The following is a 22778-nucleotide window of genomic DNA, read 5'->3' on the forward strand; positions in this document are numbered from 1 at the left end:
AGCGAGATGCTACTGACCTAAAATGTGCGACAAGTGTGAGAACTATAGTTAAACAGGCTTATGCCATAATAAGCTTAACTGTGCAGTTATGATGAGGTTGACTGTATTCCAAGATGGGGGGGCTGAAACCCTCTGAAAAGTGCAACAAAAACGACCAGCGTCACCTTCACACTCAACTTTTTTCCATGCTTGCTACACAAATATAGCCACTAAGTTCAAACCGGTCCCACCCCCAAGTACCATTTAGTCTGCAGCTCGCTCAACTACGGAGTCTCACCGTTAACCCTGTTTTCACTGACTTTCTATTCAGAATGTTTGGTTCAAATCTAAAATCAAGGCTCCATGACACAGCAATATTTATTTTAAGGCAAGAAAAAGCAGAGGCATTTGTTAGGTTTGTATCTGACAGCTTGCTTTCTACCTGCTCCACTTTCACAGGAAAGTGACTTTTCTGGATGCCAATTTTCACAGATTGGGTTGCACTTTTCTCTTCATTTAAAACTTAGCTTTATACACTTGACAACCGTTTACCATTTGTGTTTGGCTAAAAGGCTAACGGCACATGTTTCTGTGATGTAACAGACTCAACGCACACATTTACTTTTGCTTCACTTTGGCTTTAAAGAACGACACCAACAGAACCAACCGAAGGATAAAAGCATAACGAATACTTTATGCTTTACTTTAACACTGGGTAACATTCACCTATTTCCTTGAAGCTCGTGTTTATCCGGGCAGTATGTCAGCGTCACTTTCTATCAGGGTTTCAGTAGGTGTTTGTTCAGTAGTGTTTAATACGTGACAGCAGACAGACTGTAGGAATGCACACAATGAAAACAAACATGATCTACTGTTATATTAAAAGCCTTCAAGGTTCTCCTAAAGTTTGACCTCTGACATGAGGCAGGTCTGGAAGGATACTAGTACTTAGCTGCTTAGCCTTTGCAAGTCTTGAGCCAACATTTAGTTTGACATCTTGAGAAATACACTTTCTTTCTTGCAGAGTGTTAGATAAGGATATTGAGAATTCTCTCAAATCTTCGGAAAGCATGCGACTAGCAATCTTTTTGAATCTCTCAAAGTGATAATATAACAAAACTATCCTTTATTGTCTCACTGATTGCAGTAGCATGAGTAGCACCAATGAACATGGTTCTCTTAAAATGAGAGGATCCATTATTCTGTGTTCTTGCTTCATCTCCGGCTGAAGTCTTGTTTCTTCCGTTATATATATTTTATCTTCCAAAATGCAAACAACCACTGCAAAACCAGACTCCTCTTCAATTATCAGTTTGAATAAATGACGGCGGCCTCGTAGCGCTGCAGTGTGTGATGTTTTGTATACATTAGCTGCCATTTGTGAACAGGTGACGTCACTGACGTTGGATGCTCCTCCACCAAACATGCGACTGAAAAAGAGATTCAGCAAATCACTCCCAGGCTTCTGTCCTCGGGATAGATTTACAGGTTTACTCTTGGCTCCGCTCTCTCTCAGTGGACTTGAAGGAGCAGGCCATTGTGAGCCTGGGGAATGCACTTCCCACAGAAACCGCCGCAGCGACCGTAGATTCTCGTTCCGTCCTACACAGAGACAAATGAGACAGGAAGAAGTGGGCAAAAGGGCGGCTTTTTATGGAGACAATGAACGGTTCATAACTGTTGATGGGGATTCCTGCTCAGTGAATCAGGCGCTGAAAGGAAAGTACAACGTAGCTATGAGATGACACATTGGAATCTCATTCCAGCGATCCAAGATTCAACACCAACCATAACTACAACTCCAAAGCAGGAAGAAGCCGGAGCGATATTGAAAATGCGACATAAAAATTGAATTTACTTAAAGACTTTTACATGACGGTATGAACCCAAAATGATTAATGTTTTTCCTTGTTGATGAAGAAGTTGGTATGTGCACTTGAGTGCTAAGGAAAAAAAAAAGATGCTATTTTAAACAGATGATCGAAGTGAGCGAAGAGTGTTCCTCAAGCAAAGATTGGTATGCATTCACATATTTCTGCTTCTCCAGTTCATAGAATCTTTAAATGATTCAACAAATCTGGAAGAATTTAAATGCGTAAAGGGGAAATGCAGACACCTAAACCAGGCACTGGTGATTTCCAGTCCCTCAGAGGATACTGCAACAAGAACCATCATTAATCAGTACTTAATGTAACCACATGTGCAGGGGATTACTTGGGAAACTTTTTTGTCCAGAGCTACAATATAAGTTACATTCACAATTGCCACTTTACTATGTGGGAAAAGAGTCTCATGTAAACCCTGTCCAGATGTGGCTTCAATGTCTCTGGGCTCGGAGGCATCCGGGACGGGCCGTCGTGCAGTGGAAACATGCATTATGGTTCAAACAAATGAGTATTTTAGATCTTTTGAGAGAGAAATGTGCAGCATGTGCTCCGGATCAAAGACAAGAAGGACCAGCCAGACTGTCCCAAGGCCAGAGTCTGAGCGACTATGACGGTATGATGTACATAACCCTTGGCCCTGGCCGACGCGCTGACGTTGGAAAGCAGCATATGTCACGTTAAAACCTTTCCTGGGACCATGGGTTTTTAATTTCCCCCAATAAGACAATTAATAACTTAAATAGGTATTAGCCGAACCTTCATCCATCCATCCATTTTTTACACCTGCTTTATCCTTTGCAGGGTCACAGGGGTCTGCTGGAGCTTATCCCAGCTATTTTCAGGCGAGAGGCAGGGGTCACCCTGGACAGGTCGCCAGTCCATCGCAGGGCCACATATACATACAAACAACCAGCCACCGTGCTGCCCTATTAGCTGAACCTATAGAGGATATTTGAAATGAAAAGTGTGACAGTATCTCAAACTGCTGCACTCCTTGAAACGTATTGAAACAACAGCAACTTAAATCCTTTGTTGCTCTGTATTGTCAATGCCAGAATGCATTTTAGGTGTTTTGAGAGGAAATTCACAAAATAAAAATACTTTTTTAGGATATGTATGTACTTCAGACTGCAGGTCTGAAGTACAAAAAATTATAAATATTAATATATTATGATGTTGACGTAAAGAAAAAGTCAAATATTGGTATCTTTTCTAACTTAATCTGACTTGGAGGTTGTACAGTATACCACAATAAAATGGAAGCAAAGCCCACAACCTAAGAGCCATAGACATGTCATGTCAAAACAAGCATTTTATGAACATATTTGAAACTTCTTACCTCAGACCTGTGGACTTTGATAGAAACGTAGTTGCCCTGAGCCGTCCACTTGGTGGCCTCGGCCACTTTGAGGCCAGTACCAATCAGATTAATACTAAACTGACCCTGAAAATACACATCAGACAAAGTTATTCCAGAGAAGGTTCATCATATTTGGAGAAATATCCGACAAACGAGCACAAAAAAGAACCAAATATTTGGATGAGGCGGTACGTGGCCCACCTGTGGACACTTGGCTGCGCTGTAACAGTCTCCCGCTGTAGCGAAGGGCACGGGTCGGCCGAGAAGAGTCTGGGAGAACTGGAGGTCTGTGACTGGTAAACAGCAAACAAAGCTGGAGTCACACCGTGCAGCAGCACGAGTAAACACACTGGCAGCATCTGTTTAGAGGAAACTACCCAGATGCCTCATGTCTCCGTCAGATGGATCTGCTCCTTTTTAAGTGTTTTTCACCAAAAGCTTCTTAAATTAAAGCCGGAGGTTAATTTCTGTGGCCTAGAATCAAATATAAACTATCTTTAAATACCTTTAAGTTTTTTTTTTGTAAATATTTGTCTTATCTTTCGACTATGTATATTTTATGAGTTAATTCTTTGATTTTAATGTAGATTCTTTTAACATGCATGTCTAAGATTTGTAGTACTCCTCCTAATGCAGTGCCTGCAGAGCTCGTTGTTGTTGTCCAGGTTTTCTTCCTAAAGCCTCCTACTTCGCTAGGAAGCACATTTTTGTAATGCTGATGGTGTAGCTGCCTGGCACGTCATTGTCATTAGTTTTCTTTAAACCACCATTAATCAGAGCAGTTTGGAGTGGAAAGAACAGGTCAAGACGTGCTCTGGCAGAGAAAAGTATGAGGAAATCATGTTTTTGAACAGTGGAACATGCAAATTCTGGTTAACCACGAGATTAAATGACCCCGGGAGTTATCTGAGTCAGTCCCACCTCCACCTCGACTTCCACCTGTGGGCTCATATTCAAAGGGAGCGGTTAGTCCTACATCCCTGTATTTCTGTGTAAGCCTGATAAACGATGTCTTAACACGTTGTCAGATTTGTCAGCCTGAAACTAAATAATAAAATAGTCACATACTGTATCTATCTGAATGTTTTGCGACTTCCAACAAAAGATGCAAAACATTACAGTCACAATCTGACCTTGCCTATTGCTCCTCCGAGGAGCCAACGGAGGCATCGGCTTCTCTGAGAGTTAAGAGGAAAATGGAATATTTATATCCTAAAAAAATTAAGAAACACCTTGTTTGACACTTTTCTTTCAGCTGTCGCAGTTGTCTTAAGGCTGATAGTTATAATAGCTGACAAAGGGAAGCTTCAGGTGCTCAAACATGATTTAGATCTTTTAAGGAATTAAATTACCCAGTCTTACGTTCGGGTTTTGTTGAAGAAACAGTTTGACGACATGTTTAAACCCCTGAAATTGAAGTTAATCATTCCTGCAAGCGTCTCAGCTGTCAGATTATTGTTTAGCTTAAAACGAATGAATATCAAACCATGCAATCATCAAATCCGGGCAAAGAAGACGGATCATTATTTATTTTGTCAATTTGACTGACGAATAATGTAAAAGAAAGGAAGGTCGACTTCTGCAAGCAGCTGCTGAGTCGGTGGGTATTCCCCTGTCTTTGTGCTGGGTTCGTATTTGAAATCAGATAATACTCTTGATTTAGCACTGCTTTCATATTCATATGCATTCAAGAATTTTTATACTGTTTAATCCACAATTTTGTATTTTAACACATTTTTTTATAATTTTCTTTCTTATCCTCTTTCAGAACGATAAGACAGCAAGAAGAACGACCACCGTGTCCGTCTGCACCAACATCAGGCTCCCGACTGCCTTCATGGCAGCTGATTGCTGAAGCACTGACTTTGTCCTGGTTAATTTCTAATTTAAAGCTCACTGGTGCAACGCCGGACACGGCACAGAGTGCAACTTGTCTTAAATAGCCGTGGGATTCACTTTTCATTTAAAAGGAGAAAAAAAGACAAAAACAACACTTTAAGTCTCACTTTTGTCTTTTTTTTCTGGCACCCCACATTTAATTCCTGCTATAAAACGCTGCTGTATTTACATCGTATTTAAAGACACCTGAATGCTCTTTGCGTTGTTATTGTCTTAGTTTATGGGATAACAAAAGTTCTGGTCCATCACTGCGTTGCCATGGTAACCTATTGTATCTCCTGTAAAATGTCCGGGTGAAAGAAACAGACCCAGGATCGCCGCTGTAAAAGGTGAGAAATGATTGTTTTGTTTGTTTGGTAGTCAGTTTTCCTCTGACTGGAACTTCAGTGGATCGATCCTTACACTGCAAAAACTTCCAAGAATATAAAAACGCCTTGTTTCAAGCAAAAAAGACTATTTTGCGGACACTACCATTAACTTAACTTGTGCAAACTGACCCTGTTTGTGTTGTGGTTTCATCACTACACAAAACAACCCACATGCACGGGGTGAGGGGTGCTTTCCTCTGACGCTGATTATGACGTCGGCTATCATTGGGCCTGTGCTTTTTACGGCCTTCTTTGCATATTGCCTATATGAGAACAAAGCTGAAAACATGTGCAAACCCTATCAAATGTGTGCCTCTTCATAAATGTGCGTGCCTACATCTTAAAGTCATTATCCCCCCCTCACATCTGCGTAAGCCACCTGAACAGGGTAGATGGGAGCAATTGTTGTCAGAACTCAGAGGACGATGAAAGGTAAGTAAGGATGACAGTTCAGGTCCTGATCCAACTTCCCACATAACATGTGTGTAACACACACACATGCAAACACGGACAATGCAGTAATCCTCATTCTAAAGTTACATATGTGTACTCGCTGTGAGTGTGTGACTGCTTGCTTGCAAGTACGAGCATGTTTTTGATATCGATACAACTAAATGCAGCGGGTGCGGCCGCTCACAATTGCTTGACCGTGCCTCTGAGTGAGCATGTGCACGCAAGCGTTCGTTTCACTCTCTTGCTCAAATGTTTGTATGAACTGGGCTGGTTTCAAGTCCCGGTCCAAGGATGTGAACACGGCATGCTGAACGGTCATTATTCTGATTCCAGTGGAGAGACCGGGAGAGAAAGACTGTTTACTGCATCCGAGGGGATTTTGGGAGAGGTATCATCTGCACTACGGGACGAGGCGTGCAAGGTTTTAAACAACACTGATGTGTGGCCTCATTACAGTAGACAGTGAAAGGCAAATCACACGGTAATTACGCACTCATTATCCTCAGGGAGCTCAAGTCCAGGCGAACTTTGTGGAACAGCGTGTATCCTGCTGCTGAGTAGTCGTTCCTGCAGTTGCAGTCCGGCCTACGGCTGCCGTTGTACGGGCATTCAAAGGGATTCAACAGCCTAAGTGGAAAAGACAAAGGGTGTTAAAATTAATTTGATACAAACTCAGTAATCTGACCAATTTACATCATACAACTCTCTTGCAAACCACACGCTAGGGCTGGGCGATATGGACCAAAAGTCATATCTCGATATTTTCTAGCTGAATGGCGATACTCGATATATATCGATATTTTTTCTGTGCCATAATTGGGGTTTCCCCCAAAGCATTATAGCATAGCATCTCTGTTAGCTTCATTTTTTTCTGAGGCAAACCCTTAAAAAAAACAGTCAGTTTTAATACAAAGCCTCGTGCCAAATGTCACACAGGTACCTTTATTAACAGAGGTCTGCACAAGATCAAAATGTATAAAACAAATAAAATAAAAATAAACTCCCTGCATATATAGAATAAAAATGCTTCTTGAATAAAATAAAACAAATATCCCTTTCCTGCATAACAATTAAATTAAAATACACTGTGCAATTAATACAGTGTAGACAGTAACAGGCAGACTTTTCCACTGAGGTTGACAGTTGTGCAAATAACAAAACATTTGTGCAAATCTCAAATAAAACATTCAAGTCAATTTGTCACAAAATAAGCCATATAAAAAAAAAAATATATATATATATTTTTTTTTTTTTTAAATCGATATAAACGATATTGTCTCGTACCATATCGCGTTTGAAAATATATCGATATATATTAAAATCTCGATATATCGCCCAGCCCTACCACACGCTGATTATAAACTGGGAATGACATGGAGGGAATCACAGCTGGCACATACCTGTATCCATAGATTTCAGAGTAGTTGTCTGTTTGTCCGCTGCGCAGTGTCACATACTCCTTGGGGAAATCAGTCTGCATCTCAGCACAGTAGATCTAAGGCCAGACACATGGAGAAGACAGATGAGATCCAGCGGGACGGCTGCCGGTTGACTCATGATGTGCTACAGGAGGAATTCTGACGCACCTGGAGGATCCGGGACTTGACTTTGAGATAGTATTCACCATCCATCCTCACACCTTGCCTCAACTGGACTTCGCGGCAAGAAGTGAACAACTCACCTGGGAGGAAATTAAAAGGTGATTTTAGTAGGACAGAAGGTAGCAGGAGGCAAATCTTTTACATTTGAATACTTAGCTGCTAGTAGGTCACTGATGTAGATTAACACATATATATTTAATACATTTCAAAAATATTGTAAAAATCTAATTAAACAAATAAGCTCTGTTACTCAGGGTTGTATGTTGGCTCTTTTCTTCTTCAATAAGAGCTGTTGTTGCCGCCTCTATATTCCCAGAGAGCTCTAGAGCTCATATCGCTCTGATTAGCTGATTAAAATTAATACTTCGCCACAGAACTGGCTGTCATCCGAGCATATCATTTTAATTTTGCCAGTGACTGACTTGGCAGATATCAAGTTCAGGAATGATTAGTCCAGCATGCCAAGGGCCGAAGCATTTAAAATGTGGGGGGGATTGAAACCTGCAAACTCCGGTCCGCACAATTAAAGCTGCCTGGGCCGCGGCACGGACCGCCGTGACGTTCACACAAGGCCGCCCCTTGTCACAGTTTGTGAAAAACTGCTGACTCTCTATTTATTGTTCCACTTGGAGTGTGAGCTCACGGCTCTGCCTCACGCGTTCAAGCAATGTAATAAAAGCTGCAGCGATGGCTTTGGTTGCTATGGACGATTGAATGCCCTCCTTCCATGCTGGCAGTAAAAGTACACAGCTCAGAAAAGTTGAACAACATGGTAGAGTTTCTGGATGAGGTACTTTAGGACGGGAGAGACTCACACTGTCTGTCTTGACATGCAGCTCGGGACTCTGGTCTTTCGGACGGATGGCAGTGTTTCGACGGCTGGCCTTTGGAGGTTACACACTCCACTCTGCGCTCTATCACTCCTGCGCCGCAGGTCTGCGAACACTAGTACATCAACATATACCGTGAAAAGTTAAAATCACACTCATAGAAAACATAACAAATACCAAATAAACTGCAATTAAAGCTTAACAATAAGATTAGTTGTACCTCACATTCTGTACAGCGGTAAGGAAAAGTAATTCACGGATTTTCACTGAGGATGCTGCTGCTCTCTTACTGCACCAGTACTAAAATATTGTCCCAGTGGTGAAATATGGAGGCGGGAGCATTGTGATTTGGGCTTGCTTTGCTTACTCGTTGGGATCACTTGCCGAGAGGAAAGTTAATTCTCAAGTTAACCAAAATATCTTACTGATTAATATCAGATTGGCTGTCTGGCAGCTGGAGCTTAGTGGACGATGGGGGATCCAGCAGGACCCTGAACCTAAACATCAGAGTGATCACCACAGACTGGCTTCAGAAGATCTAAACCGAACCTTTTATTTCGTTTCTTTCTTTTATTGTTTATTTTGGTCATCCAAAAAAAAATTGTTGCATCGGTGCAACCATCATCATTATACAGCACACATGGGGAAAACAGCAAAACCATAGAGGAACTAAAGAGATGGCTCAAAAGATGTGACCAAAAAAGGTGTAGGCTGAAGCCTAAGCTTGTGATGCCTACCCTATTATCATACGATCAATACACACACACACACACACACACACACACACACACACACACACACACACACACACACACACACACACACACACACACACACACACACACACACACACACACACACACACACACACACACACACACACACACACACACACACACACACACACACACAGCAATAATACATCTGTTACACTATCATATATTGGTGGATGCAAGGAAGCAAACAAAAGCCCAGTAATAATAATTACACTATGACCATACCTGCCAACATTGGGCTGTGAAAAAGAGGGAGATTTTCTGGGGTAGGTTGGAATGCTCCACTCACAACATCCCCACCCTGATATAAACAAGGCGACTTTTAATGAGCTTTAAATCCATAGCTACAATGAAATGTGCTAAAATGTACCTCCCAAAATGATTCTACAGCCTTCTTGGATCCAAATAAGTTTAGTATTAATAACAATAAAATACAATATTTGTAGAATTTTCCAGGTTCCCTTTGTCCCCCAAGGACCTGTTGTAATTGTAGGTGTCAGACTTTGCAGCTTCAATCACTTTCTTGGAGGAACATACTTGTGGCCAGGGCTGGTATGGTTTATCCTGCAAGAAAGGAGTGCGCAAAGAGTAGAATTATCCATACTCATTGTGTTTCCTGTGAGGATCTTTTCCACCATGCTGAATGAGCTCTCTGAGCTTGCATTGCTGTGAGGGATGCAGAGCATTGCCTTCATCAGTGATGCCAGATTTGTTAAACCTCTCCTCTTTCCCTAGAAGAACCCAGAACCTTCAACTCTCTCTTCCTGTGGGAGATCCTTGCTTGCTATGACTTGATTCTCCACCAACTCTTCCCTCAGCTTTTTTTCAAAGCATTTTCTCAAACAAAACAAATTTTCAAATTTTCAAATAACAAAATAACATATTTGAACCATTTTCCAAACAAAAAAATAACTGAAAAAATCAGAAAAATGGTTCAAATATGTTATTTTGTAACTTGAAATTTAAAAAATATGTTTATGTAATGCTTTGCTGATGAGAGAATATATTTCTCTATTTTTCTTGTTTTTGTGAGGGGGGATATATTGTTTTTCGGCACTACCTTTTTCTGTATAGCTGATATAACATGAATTACTGTGGGATCAATAAAGTTCTTATTTTTGCCATCTGAGAAAATTAAATATATTATATTTGGTGCCTAACTGTTTCCCAAGTATATTAGTGCGTGTGTGAATGAATAAATGAGACGTAAAACGTAAATTTCGTTGTAGAAAGGCGCTTTATGAAACTAAGTCCATTTACTTGTATTAGTTTACAGCGCAGTCTTGCCACATCCAATATGGCGGCGTCGTTGACGTATCGCAGCAGCTCCATGGGGCGGAGCTTGGACGTAGGCAGTGCTTTTGGGTTGGGTTGCCAGGTTTGTCAGGAACCCGTTAATATAATACATCCATGCAGGAACCCCGACACGTGAAACACCATTGACTCATTTCACTTTAAAATTGGGAGATAAGCGGGAGAAATTACAAATCGGGAGCAGGGCGGGAGAAATGGTTGAAAGTCGGGAGACTCCCGCTTAAATCGGGAGTGTTGGCAGGTATGCACTATGACATTTGGTGCCAATGAATTACAATATATCCGTACAGTTTGTTACAGTATTTTTTTATACCCGTTGATAGTCTTAATTTTAAACATTCTTTTAAAGGTATGGATTGAACTACACATTCTTAAGTCCTTTTCGCAACAATTCCATAGTTTTACACCATTTACTGTAATACAATGTTCTTTTGACATTGTTCTTGCCTTTTGGTTTTTGAACGAACCGGCATTTCTCAGTTCATATTTGTTTTCCTGGATTTGGAACAGCTCCTGGATTCTGCGTGGAAGGAGATTGTTGTGAGCTTTGAATGGGACCAATAAGGTTTGCAACTTAACTATATCCCAGAATTTGAGAGTATTTAAATTTATAAAAAGAGAGTTGGTTAGCTCATGGAACGCTTTTCTCTTTATTATACGTATTATTCGTTTCTGTAATATAAAAATTAAACCTTAACTCCACAGAGATGCTGTGGAATGAAGCTACTGAAAGTTCTTGGTTTAAACGATTTCTGCCACATTCAAAGGGGTTCTCCAACAGCGCCTCCCTAGTGGCAGCCTGTTGCAGTGGCTCCAGAATATTGTTTCTTTTTGCATTTTCTAAAGATTGTTGCTGTTTTCCAATCTACTGTTCAAAAACTGTTTTCATGGCTGGTTTCGATGATTGTGGTGGAATTATTTTTGCCATGACAACGGATGTAAAATCGACAAGCTTGTGAAACACAGCAGTGTATCCACTGTAATCTCTGGAGACTTCCACCAAGCTGCTCTTTGATGGTTTACAGCCCGGTTTGTCACCTCATTTTGATTTCATGTATAATTATTAGTAACTTATCTACAGTTAGTAAGTACTTTACACTGCGGCAATATAATTTCCCTTTTGGGATGAATAAATACTTACTGTAATACTTAATTCCAAGGAGATTCAGCCAGCTATTGACGTCAAGGATTCATTTATTTTTCCTATACTGGAACTGTGAATGCCTATTGGGTGTGTTCCATATTAATCAAATAAGAGATTATGAACGTGTTATGTTAACTGTTTGTCTACTATTGATACGTAGATGAATATGAGTCACAAACAGTTAATTCCAAGGGATTCACATGCTTTTTTTTGCCACTGTAAGTAAGCAAAATGTTTTGTGAAAATGCAGATAAGTTGGAGTGTAGGAATGGGTGATATTTTACCGTTCACGATAAACCGTCCAAAAAATTCCCCACGGTAAGAATTTGTCATCTCGCGGTAAAAACGATAAATTCCCGTTGATGATGTTTTTGTGTAAAGCTGATTTATGGTTCTGTGTTAAATCCACGCACAACGTACGTGTGAAGGAAGGAAGGAAGGAAGGAAGGAAGGAAAGAAAGAAAGAAAGAAAGAAAGAAAGAAAGAAAAAAAGAAAGAAAGAAAGAAAGATAGATATGAGCCGGAAGGAAGGAAGGAAGGAAGGAAAGAAAGAAAGAAAGAAAGAAAGAAAGAAAGAAAGAAAGAAAGAAAGAAAGAAAGAAAGAAAGAAAAAAAGAAAGAAAGAAAGAAAGAAAGAAAGAAAGAAAGAAAGAAAGAAAGAAAGAAAGAAAGAAATGAGCCTGAAATAAATAAATAAATAAATGAGCCTGAAAGAAAGAAAGAAAGAAAGAAAGAAAGAAAGAAAGAAAGAAAGAAAGAAAGAAAGAAAGAAAGAAAGAAAGAAAGAAAGAAAGAAAGAAAGAAAGAAAGAAAGAAAGAAAGAAGGATAAATTCCCATTGATGACGTTTTTGTGTAACAAACATGGCGGATCTGAGAGCGAGATAGATTTGTAGTTAAAAAGGTGGAGTTGAATTGGTATTTTTTTTATCGTCATTTTTATCGTTATCGGGATAAATGGCAGAAATTATTGTGATACATTTTTTAGTCCATACCGCCCATCTCTATTGGAGTGACTTGTTTTTTGTACCTTGCTCCACGGACCAACTTTCCAGTAAGTGGTGTGCGGGCAGTCCCTGAGCGTACAAGGCCGGATGCTCTGAGGATGAGGCCCGGGACAGTTTTTGCTGGCAGCGGAGGACTGTGCATAGACGTGTCGAGCAGGAGAGGAGGACGTCACGGAGCAGGAGACGATACGCTGCTGGTAGCCAACACTGCAGCTAGTGGAGCACTGAGAAACACACACACACATGCACACGGGCTTAAAACATAACTATAAAAATGGCAATTCAGGATAACAATTGGTGTAGTCAAACTATATCAGATTCAATAGCAATTTTAGGCTCCTGACGGGACTCAAAAATGTTGTTCCAATTTAGTAATGGTGTGGAGAAAGCACGTGCAAATAAAGCGAGCTAATTTTAACATTGTGAGTGTAACGAAAGTGTACAAAAAGGACTGTTTGAACAATGTAGCACAAAGTACTGTGACTGCATGCCAAAAGCAGGTGTTACAAGCTGAGGCCATGAACTGTCCTGCTTTGACGTAGACAGATACTGTATCTCCTGTGAGTGGGAGACATCTGTTCATTTGCACACATATAAAGTAAATATGACCTTGATTTGTCTGTAGAGACCCGACCCACACAATCATTGACATTGACATTTTTGAGCCTTGTCAGAGGCTTGAAAGAGCCAATTCTCCTCATGTGGGTGGACTGTAAATACTGTATTCAATTCTAACTTTTGCTCCCAAAAGACAGTTTACACGAACCATCTAATAATAGACCTAGGGGTGATTCAACTCTGTAATGTTTCTTTAAGTGGAAACAATTAGTTCTTGATTAAAGGAGCCATATTATGCTTTTCCTAAATTTCATGGGCTATTTTTAAATTTACTGTAAAATGTCCAGATTCCAGGCCATCTCGCTATTATTTTAAGTGGTGCACGGTATATTAAGTAGTAAACAGATGTTTGGAGAGAGCAAGCGCATCAGGTGCTTCAACTATTTTTTTTCTTCTCAAAATTACTTTCTGTTCACGGAAGCCAAATGTGCATGTGAAGATTGATCCTGTATCTATCCCCACGAGGAGTCAGCCCCACCGCCTTGGATGCAGCTCAGTTCAAAAGCAAACAATCTCCAACTGCCTGTCTTTAAGAAGGTAACCAACAGAGGTGGGTAGAGTAGCCAAAAGTTGTACTCAAGTAAAAGTACTGTTACTTCAGAATAATATGACTCAAGTAGAAGTAAAAAGTAGTCATCCAAATAATTACTTGAGAAAAAGTAAAAAGTACTTGGTGAAAAAACTACTCAAGTACTGAGTAACTGTTGAGTAACGTCTGATTTATTTTTTAACACAACCATTCAAACAGACAAAAGTACAAAATAATCATCTTCAGGCAAATTAAATCAATAAAATAATAAAATAAATTAAAATGAATAAAAAATAAAACATAGCTTAAATTAAAATAAGCTTAAAGTAAATTCAAGTACTTTAATAAATAATAAAATAATAACAGAATAAAAAAATAAATTAAGCACAAGTAGCACAAAATTTCAAGCCTTTGTATTTTTCTTTTTTAACCAGGCAGAACAAGCATGAACTCATAGAAACTCTGTTTGTGTGTGTTTGAGTCTGTGTAAATGTGACAAAACATGCAAAAACAAACATTTTTCCCAAAGAATCACCCAGTGATGTCATGAGATTGACGCGTACGTGGATAAAAGGGATAAAAGAAAAGTAACAGCTCAACGTAGCCTAATGTAGCGGAGTAAGAGGAACAGTTTCTTCTTCACAAATCTACTCAAGTAAAAGTAAAAAGTACAGTGATTCAAAACTACTCCTAAAAGTACAAAATTTCCCAAAACTTACTCAAGTAAATGTAACGGAGTAAATGTAACTCGTTACTACCCACCTCTGGTAACCAATAACAGCAGAGTGAGCGGGGAGCAGTGGGAAACATTACTCGCTAAACAGAGATCTAACCGACCCAGAGAGTGTTGAAGTTGCAGTTTTTTTTGGTGTTTGTTCAAAGTTTCCGTATATTGGCCAAAAAGAAAAACAGCCCCATAAACTGTTGTCTCCATCTTACCTGCCTTGATCTCTTGGAAAGATGACCACATTCCTGCACACCATATTTCACGTGTAACACGATCAGAGGCAGAAGCCATTAAATCATATTCCCCAAAACTGCAATATGGAGCGCTGATCTTAACCGAAGCCTCTGGAGTCCCCGTGTAGTTTCTCACCTGAGACCATTCTCCCGTTATCCACATGTAGCGACAGGGTGCTTCCTCACAGGGCTGGACGGATGAAGGTCTGACCGACGGCTCGCAGTACTCCTCCTGGGCAGGGGTCATTCCCGGGCCGTTACATTCAACCTTCCTGCTCTTCATGCCTTCTCCACATGTTGCATTACACTACAACAACATCATTAACGGTTTAGTCTCTTAAAATCTCCAGATGGCAAAGAGACACTAGTCATTATAGGAGAGTGAACACAGGAAAAAAAGATAATAATGCCGTGTGACATGTTTTATAGGAGCTGTAAAAACAATACGTCTCAAAATACTAAAAACTCGTGTGGATTTCCTGACCAAGCTTTAAAAAAAAAAAGGAGAAAAAAATGAGGCAGCAACATCTCGAGGCAACACAGACAGGAATCTGCTCCAAACATTCCAGCAGGAGCACACAGTACTATCTCCCTACATGGTGCCCTTTTTATGTGCCTATTTTTTTTAAGAAGGAAAACAGGACATTAAAGAAAAATGAGGTGAGGGGGAAAACAAATGCATGCACATCTGCTTGCGTGACACAGAACCGTAACATTTAACGGGACAAAAGGGACGATATCGATCAGTGTTTTGAGGTCTGATTATCATCACTGAAACCCGCATGTCTGACAAAATACAATGAAGCTTACATGCGGGTTGTCTACTTAATGGGCTAGAGAGAAAGAGCAAGCACATCTCAGCCAATAAAAACATTAATTACGCGGTTAAACGCTTGCACATCTGTTTCCCTCTGGAAGACTGAGCGGAGGAAACGGTTGGAAGGGCAACGAGCAGGAGATGGTACTTACGTCTTCCCATTCATGAGCAGCCCAAGTGCAATGGGTGCATTCTGCCGTGTGGCATGGACGGACATTCGGGGGACGCGTGTGAGCGTCGCAGAGATCCTCTCTGACTCGTCCTGTACCTTTCAGTCGGCAGTAAACATGTCGGTTTCGAAATCCAGAGCCACAAGTGACGGAACACTAGCAAAGCAGAAGCAGAAGCAGAGAGGACACATCAGAATGGAAACGGTGGAAGAAACAGAACATATAAGGGGTGCCCAGTAGCATGTTTGTTCTTTTGAGTCTAAACATTGTAAGCATACAGCCTAAAGGGTGTGTAACCAACCAAGTGCATATCCCTGTTCACTATATCAAGAAATCTTCTCCCTGGTCTTCTCCTTTTTTTTTCTCCTGCCTGGCAGCTCTGTCTCCAGAATCTTTATTCTGGTGGATCCACTACCCCTTCTCTTTATAAACCATCTCAACTTTGCCTCTCACTTTATCTCCAAGAGGTCCAGCCCCCTCATTTTCAATACTATCGTTCATTGTCACTTCCCAAAGAAAACCTTCACTTCTTCACTTCTGCCATCTCTAGCTCTGCTTGGCAAGTGCTACTGTCTCTAAGCCATAGTGAAGGCCTGGTTTTAGTGTTGGAGTCAATGCCACATTTTCTGAACAAGTAGACGGAAAAGAAATGTAACAAAGGAACAGGATGGAGCTTTGAGAGTCTTGCACTTTAACATTTCCACCATCATTTCTCCAACTGAGATCTGAATAGTTTCCTGGCTTTGTCATGGGGTTGGCATGTCTTCACCGAGGGATGGTTTTAATCCTCTGTACCCCGTGGAAGATGGATTATCTTTCTGAAAAACCGTCATCATCACTCCTAGTCCTGGTCCAGGGCAGGACTCTTCAAGGCTGGCACTCGGGGGCGATTCTCCTGCATGTTTTAGATGTTTTCTTGCGTTAACACCCTGATATAAATGACTGTGATATCAACAGACTTGTGCAGACGATGACAAGCTGATGATGATCCATTCATTTGAGCTGAGTGTGTTGATGCAAGGAAATATATTTCAAACATTCGGGACAGCGGATCTCGAGGACCAGACTTTTCTTGAGGTTCCTTGGTTCTTCCTGTTTGGTCTTGTTTTTATAACTTACTTCCTGTTTTATTTTGAAAGTCAAAAAAAAAAGTCTTTTTTTTTTTTGTTGCAACTTGCCTCCTTAACTCCTGCGTTTGGATTCAATCCACACCTACCGTGATGCATCTACTTTTGATTGATGGGGATTAAAGTTTTCAGGTTTTTAATCTAGACTCATTGTACATCAAAACGTTCATCTCCACTTGTGCTTTACCTCACTTCTACAGCCATCAGTTTCTTCACCGAGTATGAAAATCTTTTTTTCTTTCACTGCAACAGTGACTCTGACATCATTTGCTGTCCTCATTTAGATGATTGTTCTGGTTTGTGTCATGAGGGACTTTTATTAATTTATGTTGGTGAAAAATATCTGACGCAGCAACGTTTTGCAGTGGGGGCTTCACAATATTTTTGAAATTGCTTAAAAAAAAAAACTACCGCTTTCTATACATTAAAACCATCATTTACTGGTTATTTCAAACGTGAGCCGTGTTTTTAATTTTGAATAAGGAACTACTGGAAAACTGATTTGTTATGCAATGGTGCATTATGATTGCAGATCCAACGTTTTAGCATCTCTCCTGTTAAATATTCTGATAAAATGAAATCATTCTGATTTATTCTGGATTATTGACACAAAAAATCTACCCAACATCAACTAATTCACATATTTATGACTAAAAACAGGAGCTTTGTCATTCCTAAGTTTCACGGACTGCTGCTTTGTTCGACGTCCGTGTCCTATGCACCTCTAGGATCTGTCTCAAACATCTTTTTGATGTCCTCGGAGAGGCATACCTGCATGCTGAAGAGTCAGCTGCGAGGCTGATTCCTTTGTAAGCCTTATTCCTTATCACAAAGAAGAGTGCCGAACCTCATCTATTTTACACGGCCTGAAAATCTCCACATTAAATAGCCGGATCCAATTTCCAGGGACTCTAAGATCTATTTGTGTTGTTCTCTGCAGCTGTGAGTTATCGTTGCAGTGTCCATTAAACCACCATTAGAAAGCACACCATGAAATAAAAAGTCATTCTTAATTTGATCCTGCATTGAAATCCTCCAGTTAAGGAAACTGGATTCTACAGGATATTTCTCCAAAAAGACTTGTAATTACTTCCTTAAAGGTATTTAAACTGCAGACAATGTTTTCTGATTAACCTTTCATGGCATCTTGCCTCGTAACAAGATAGTTTTGGCTTGGAACCAGCTGCCTCGGGCCTTTCTTGGGTTCATTAGTGATTCCAAATTGGCCGTGAGCCGCAGCATGGAAGGTTGGCCGTCTCTTTGGCGCACAGGGTGTACAGGGTGCACAGGAAGTACAGACCAAACTGATTTATGCAGGTAAGTATAACTTCAACTGTGGTGCTTAGAGTGCTGAAAAATTACAAAATAAAAATGCAAACCCTGGTGGAAATATGCAAGTTTGGATGTTTAAAGACTACAAGATAATTGGGCTGATTACAGTGCAAGTTCTCCCCTTATTATGATTCAGTTATCTTCATTTATATGCAGTGGTAGAAAAAACTACTATTTGTTATTCAACTTTTTGTGAGCCAATTTATGTCTTTTGATGTTATAGGTGCTTCATTACCTACGTGTATGATGAGGGCTCGTGTAAGTCATATGTTTAACTCATGATTCGCAGCTCAAGCTTCATGCTATAGCATGACTATTATAAAATTGCATTAATCTCTGTATGTCACTGCTTCCTTGCCACAAGTATGAAAACTTCCACCTTATATCTGGAGCGTTGTTACATTTTCCTAACATTTTATCAATCCCTGAAGGGGAATGATATGCTGCAGAAACTGACAATCCCAGGCAAAAGTCCCTGTCATCTTGCTTCCTCTACAGATTATTTTATGAGATCTTCCTCTGGGCTGAGGTGTCTTCAGACGGAGAATCTGCTTGGCAGAACATCAGGGCCGCACCCATATCAAACAGTCGTGGATAAATATGTTGGTCGCCTCCCATCGTCGAGGGGAAAACCCACAACGGTCACTGAAATAACTTGAAAGTGAAACAAGTCATAATAAATAACAATTTACTGAAAATGTGACTACTAAAAATCAGCAATTTGTTTTTGAAATGAGGTAGTTTTTGCCAGTAGCAAGGATGGGAGCACACTACAGAGCTGCACAGCAATGCCTAAAAGTAAGCGATTGTTTGAAAGGACATTGACACTGATATTTGAATGTGAACGAAAGTCCTTTTTTGACCTGCTTTAAAACAATAGATGATAAAATATAACTATAACTAAAATATAAGCAGAAATTTGGATAAAACCCCTTTTTAAGTGCCCTGAAAAACTTTACATTGAATATCTGCAGCTACAGCATATCACAGCAAGAGGAGAAAAAGAAAATACATATACTTGTAAACCAATAAAAGCATCAATGGGCATTGAGAGTGTAGCTGAGTAGATAAGTTAAATACAAATTGTAAAGGATCTGAAGTTGTCATGCATGGCTTTTAGGATATAAAACATGTCTTTATGCTCTCGCTGAAGACATTGCTGGTATGTAGGGGGAGATGATTGCTTCCAGACACCAGCGAGAGAAGAAGTGAGGAGGGAGGAGGACACCCTCAAAGAGTGGGGAGTGGAAGTCCTGCGGGAGAGGCAGATATGTGGCTCATTCATGACCTTGGATATGTCAGGAGGGATCCCGCAAAAGCATCTTCTACGTAGGGAAATATGTAGAAAATGCAATAAGGATAATTTGGTCATGTACTTATGTAGTCTCAGGCATTGGCCGTCAGCATCCGAGAGGGTGGATAACAGCAACCTGCTGTTTTATGTTTTCATTTTTAACCCCAACCCCCCCACGCCCGTCTGAGGCACGCTATGGTTGTATGCATCGTTTGAACTTCAGTGTTTATCACATTTCATGAAGACAGAACGTACGTGTGGTCTGGCAAGAAAAAATAAAAAAGGTTCAAACAAGAAACTGACCATTCCTCTGCTGAGGGATTCCCAACGTTTTGCTAGAATATTATAAACATGAAATATAAATGTCAAGTACTCTATATAAACACTTCTGCAAATCCAGCCTGTGGTGTTTGGTTTACACTTAAGGAAATGGTACATCACTCCCGAAGCAGAGATAAACTCTGTGGTTATTGGACAGGTGCTGCATGTATGCACACGTCTTACATCTGCAACCTCTGGAAGGCTTTCACTGTGTTTGTGCTTGTGCTTGTGCTTGTGCTTGTGCGTGGGTTGTTGGGTCTCTGTGACCGGCGACGAGGTCCCACAGAGGCCTGGATTGCGATCAGAGCCAGAAAGGCCGGTGAGAAGAGCAAACATACCTCTCGCCACCTGTTGGCTTTCCAAGCGGGGCATCGGCGAGCCCGGCAGGCCTTCTGTGTCCGGGGCCGGGGCAGATGGCTGCAGCGGGCCTCGTCTATTTTGGTTTGGTTCTGGTAAACACAGGCGATCTCCCGCTGCTTGACGCCGGGACCGCAGCTCACTGAACACTGGAGAAGGGAAGGAGACATGTGGGGGATGGTTGTGGAGGACAAGAGGGAAGATGTTTTAGCAAAGTCCAGTTCAAAGCTGCATGTCAATATTAATAATGCTTGTGTTTATGTCTACATCAAAGTTTAAATTCTACCTCATCACTTTCCATGTTTAAGATTAAAAGTCTACGTAAAGCAAACAGAGATTTTCATGAGAAAAATGTTGAAGATGTTGGAGAAGAAACATAACACATGTTTTTAAAACAGTTGTAAAATTGTAAAGAGATTGAGAAGTGCGTTGTAGTAAGTTTGTTGATTAAACTGTTAAGCTGATTTTAAATGACTTTTTGTTCAGAATTGTTAAGATCGGTTTTGAAATTTGGACACCAGAGTTAAATGGAAACCGAACAAAAGTCGCCCCTGCCTTTAACACTTTAATGTTTTAAATTGGCCTACTACAATTTTTGTTGCCTGGATTTGTTGAACTCGGGTTGTTTTCATTTAAATTCTGCATTTTATGCTCGCTGTCACCCCTCTGCAGTCTCATTCACTGGTCTCTTTAAAAAGCAAGAGGTACTCATCTCTCACATGCCTATTTGATGCCTCTCGCCTGCCAAGCTTGCTGCACATCAACCCGGACAGATTTATACTTGTTGGATTAAAGGGCCGAGCTGACAATCATGTACTGCCGTTGTTATGAGAGTGGATGTGGGTTTGCTGCTGGTGGGAACAAAGTATAGATTTGGTTTTTGAGGAACAGTCGCTGCAACGTGGGGCTTTTAGACCTATTTAGACCTATTTAAGAGAAAGTTGAGGGTCTCTACCGGCATTATATCCGGCTAATTTTTCACCGTAGACAGCTGGGATTAACGGAGCCACTGCTGCCTCAGTTCATGCTCCGCTAATTGTCCGTCTAAGACAGTGGTTCTCAAATGGGGGTACGCGTACCCCTGGGGGTACGTGAAGGCACTACAGGGGGTACGTGAGATTTTAAAATTACATATAATTAAAAAGTAGCATCCATGCAAAAATCCTTTAAAAATAAATATTTCATAAATAATTGAGGAAAATATAAGTCTAATTTTATCTTCCGGAGTAGGCTATTCAACTTATTATCCTAAAACCGCAGAGTATCCCCCACATTTGGATGGTTCCACCTAACCTGTCAAATACCACCTGGCTTCACCTGTCAATCACTTGGACCAACGATGGAGTCGTGGTTGAAGCATAGCAGCAATATTTTTATGTTTAATAAATCAGTGACTGATGGCACAGTGCTGTTTTAGGTCTTTTTTTACAACCAAAAGCGTTTTGCGCTGGTTAGGGGGTACTTGGCTGAAAAAATATTTCACAGGGGGTACATCACTGAAAAAAGGTTGAGGACCACTGCTCTAAGACAATGCAAGTTGCAAAATATAACACTTACATCTTATATCTGCAGTTTTTGTTTGTAAGATCACCCCTTCGCAGTTTGATTTGGTTAATGAACTTGGCTTTGAGCTGGTCTGAGATGCGTCAGTCAGCGTCTAAGCGACGTGCCCCTGGCACCAGAAAACAATGTGCATTTTCTCACAATGTTGAGTCGTAAAGTTGTGTATGCGGAGATTGGTTCAGTTATTCGTGCTTGGCTGGGTGGTGGTTAACGCTTATTTTTTTCAAAAACATTAAACACATATCTATTTTCTACTTCACTGGGACTTTAAATGACATTATGTAAGAAAAAAAAAGCCTCAGTGAAACCAAAAACAAGCATCAGAAACACAACATTCTTCTAGAAAGCTTTTAAAAAACAAAAAGATAAATCAGCTGTGTTGTAACGAGACTGGTCCCCCTCCTGCATCGTAACACGGCTCCTTGAATCCATAAATCTCACCCATATAGAGTACATCCCATAGTTTTTTTTTTGTTGTTTTCTGTGAAAACTATCCCCTGGAGAAAATGGGCACAGATCCAAGACCTACAGACGTGACTGAGGCCCAGTAGAAGAGACCTCATGGCCAACTGAATGTAATGCTAACACATTTAACTCAGGAAAAATAAAGAACAACTACTGGAACGGATTAGACCAACAGCTTTTGTCAAACAACTCTCAGGCTGATGGGATGCAGCCAAATATTTAACCTGCAAACAGAGAGATTGCTTCTAGACCCTGTGTGAGTGACGGGGGCAAAGGCGAGGACAGGAAATGATGTGGAGGCGAGTCATGGACCCCGTGGAGAGACAATCATCTGGTGCTAATAAGCACCCAGAAATACTCCAGGAAAGCACGGCGGGGGGAAAAGAAAACATAATGAATAAAAAGCAGAAAGGCCGATGACAGCTCTGAAAAGGTCTCGACGCGGTTGATGAACCTATTCCCGAGACTTCGGTCCCCGTGAGGCCACGCAGCAATTAGGGCGGCTGTTTGAATCTGACGAGCGAGCGCCTCGTACACCGAGAAGGGGGAATCAAATACACAATCTGAGCAGAGCTGCATTTTGTCTTTGCATTTTTTCCAGTCCAGATAA

At 40.7% G+C, this 22778-nt stretch overlaps 1 protein-coding gene across 1 annotated transcript in view; it reads right to left on the reverse strand.

Moving 5' to 3' along the window:
* Positions 1-502: 502 nt before the first annotated feature.
* The window catches only part of LOC133443809 (A disintegrin and metalloproteinase with thrombospondin motifs 20), a 133130-nt gene continuing 110854 nt past the window's right edge, over positions 503-22778 (reverse strand). Inside the window, exons 29-39 of the mRNA XM_061721073.1 lie at positions 20122-20289; positions 15692-15865; positions 14859-15029; positions 12639-12839; positions 8362-8491; positions 7532-7626; positions 7346-7440; positions 6439-6572; positions 3427-3518; positions 3205-3309; positions 503-1581 (exon numbers count right to left, since the gene is read on the reverse strand). Of these exons, the coding sequence (XP_061577057.1) occupies positions 1492-1581; positions 3205-3309; positions 3427-3518; positions 6439-6572; positions 7346-7440; positions 7532-7626; positions 8362-8491; positions 12639-12839; positions 14859-15029; positions 15692-15865; positions 20122-20289 (1455 nt within the window). The 3' untranslated portion in view covers positions 503-1491. The remainder of the gene's footprint in view (positions 1582-3204; positions 3310-3426; positions 3519-6438; positions 6573-7345; positions 7441-7531; positions 7627-8361; positions 8492-12638; positions 12840-14858; positions 15030-15691; positions 15866-20121; positions 20290-22778) is intronic.

This window comes from Cololabis saira, chromosome 5, assembly GCF_033807715.1.
Source record: "Cololabis saira isolate AMF1-May2022 chromosome 5, fColSai1.1, whole genome shotgun sequence".
Classification (NCBI taxonomy): Eukaryota; Metazoa; Chordata; class Actinopteri; order Beloniformes; family Belonidae; genus Cololabis; species Cololabis saira.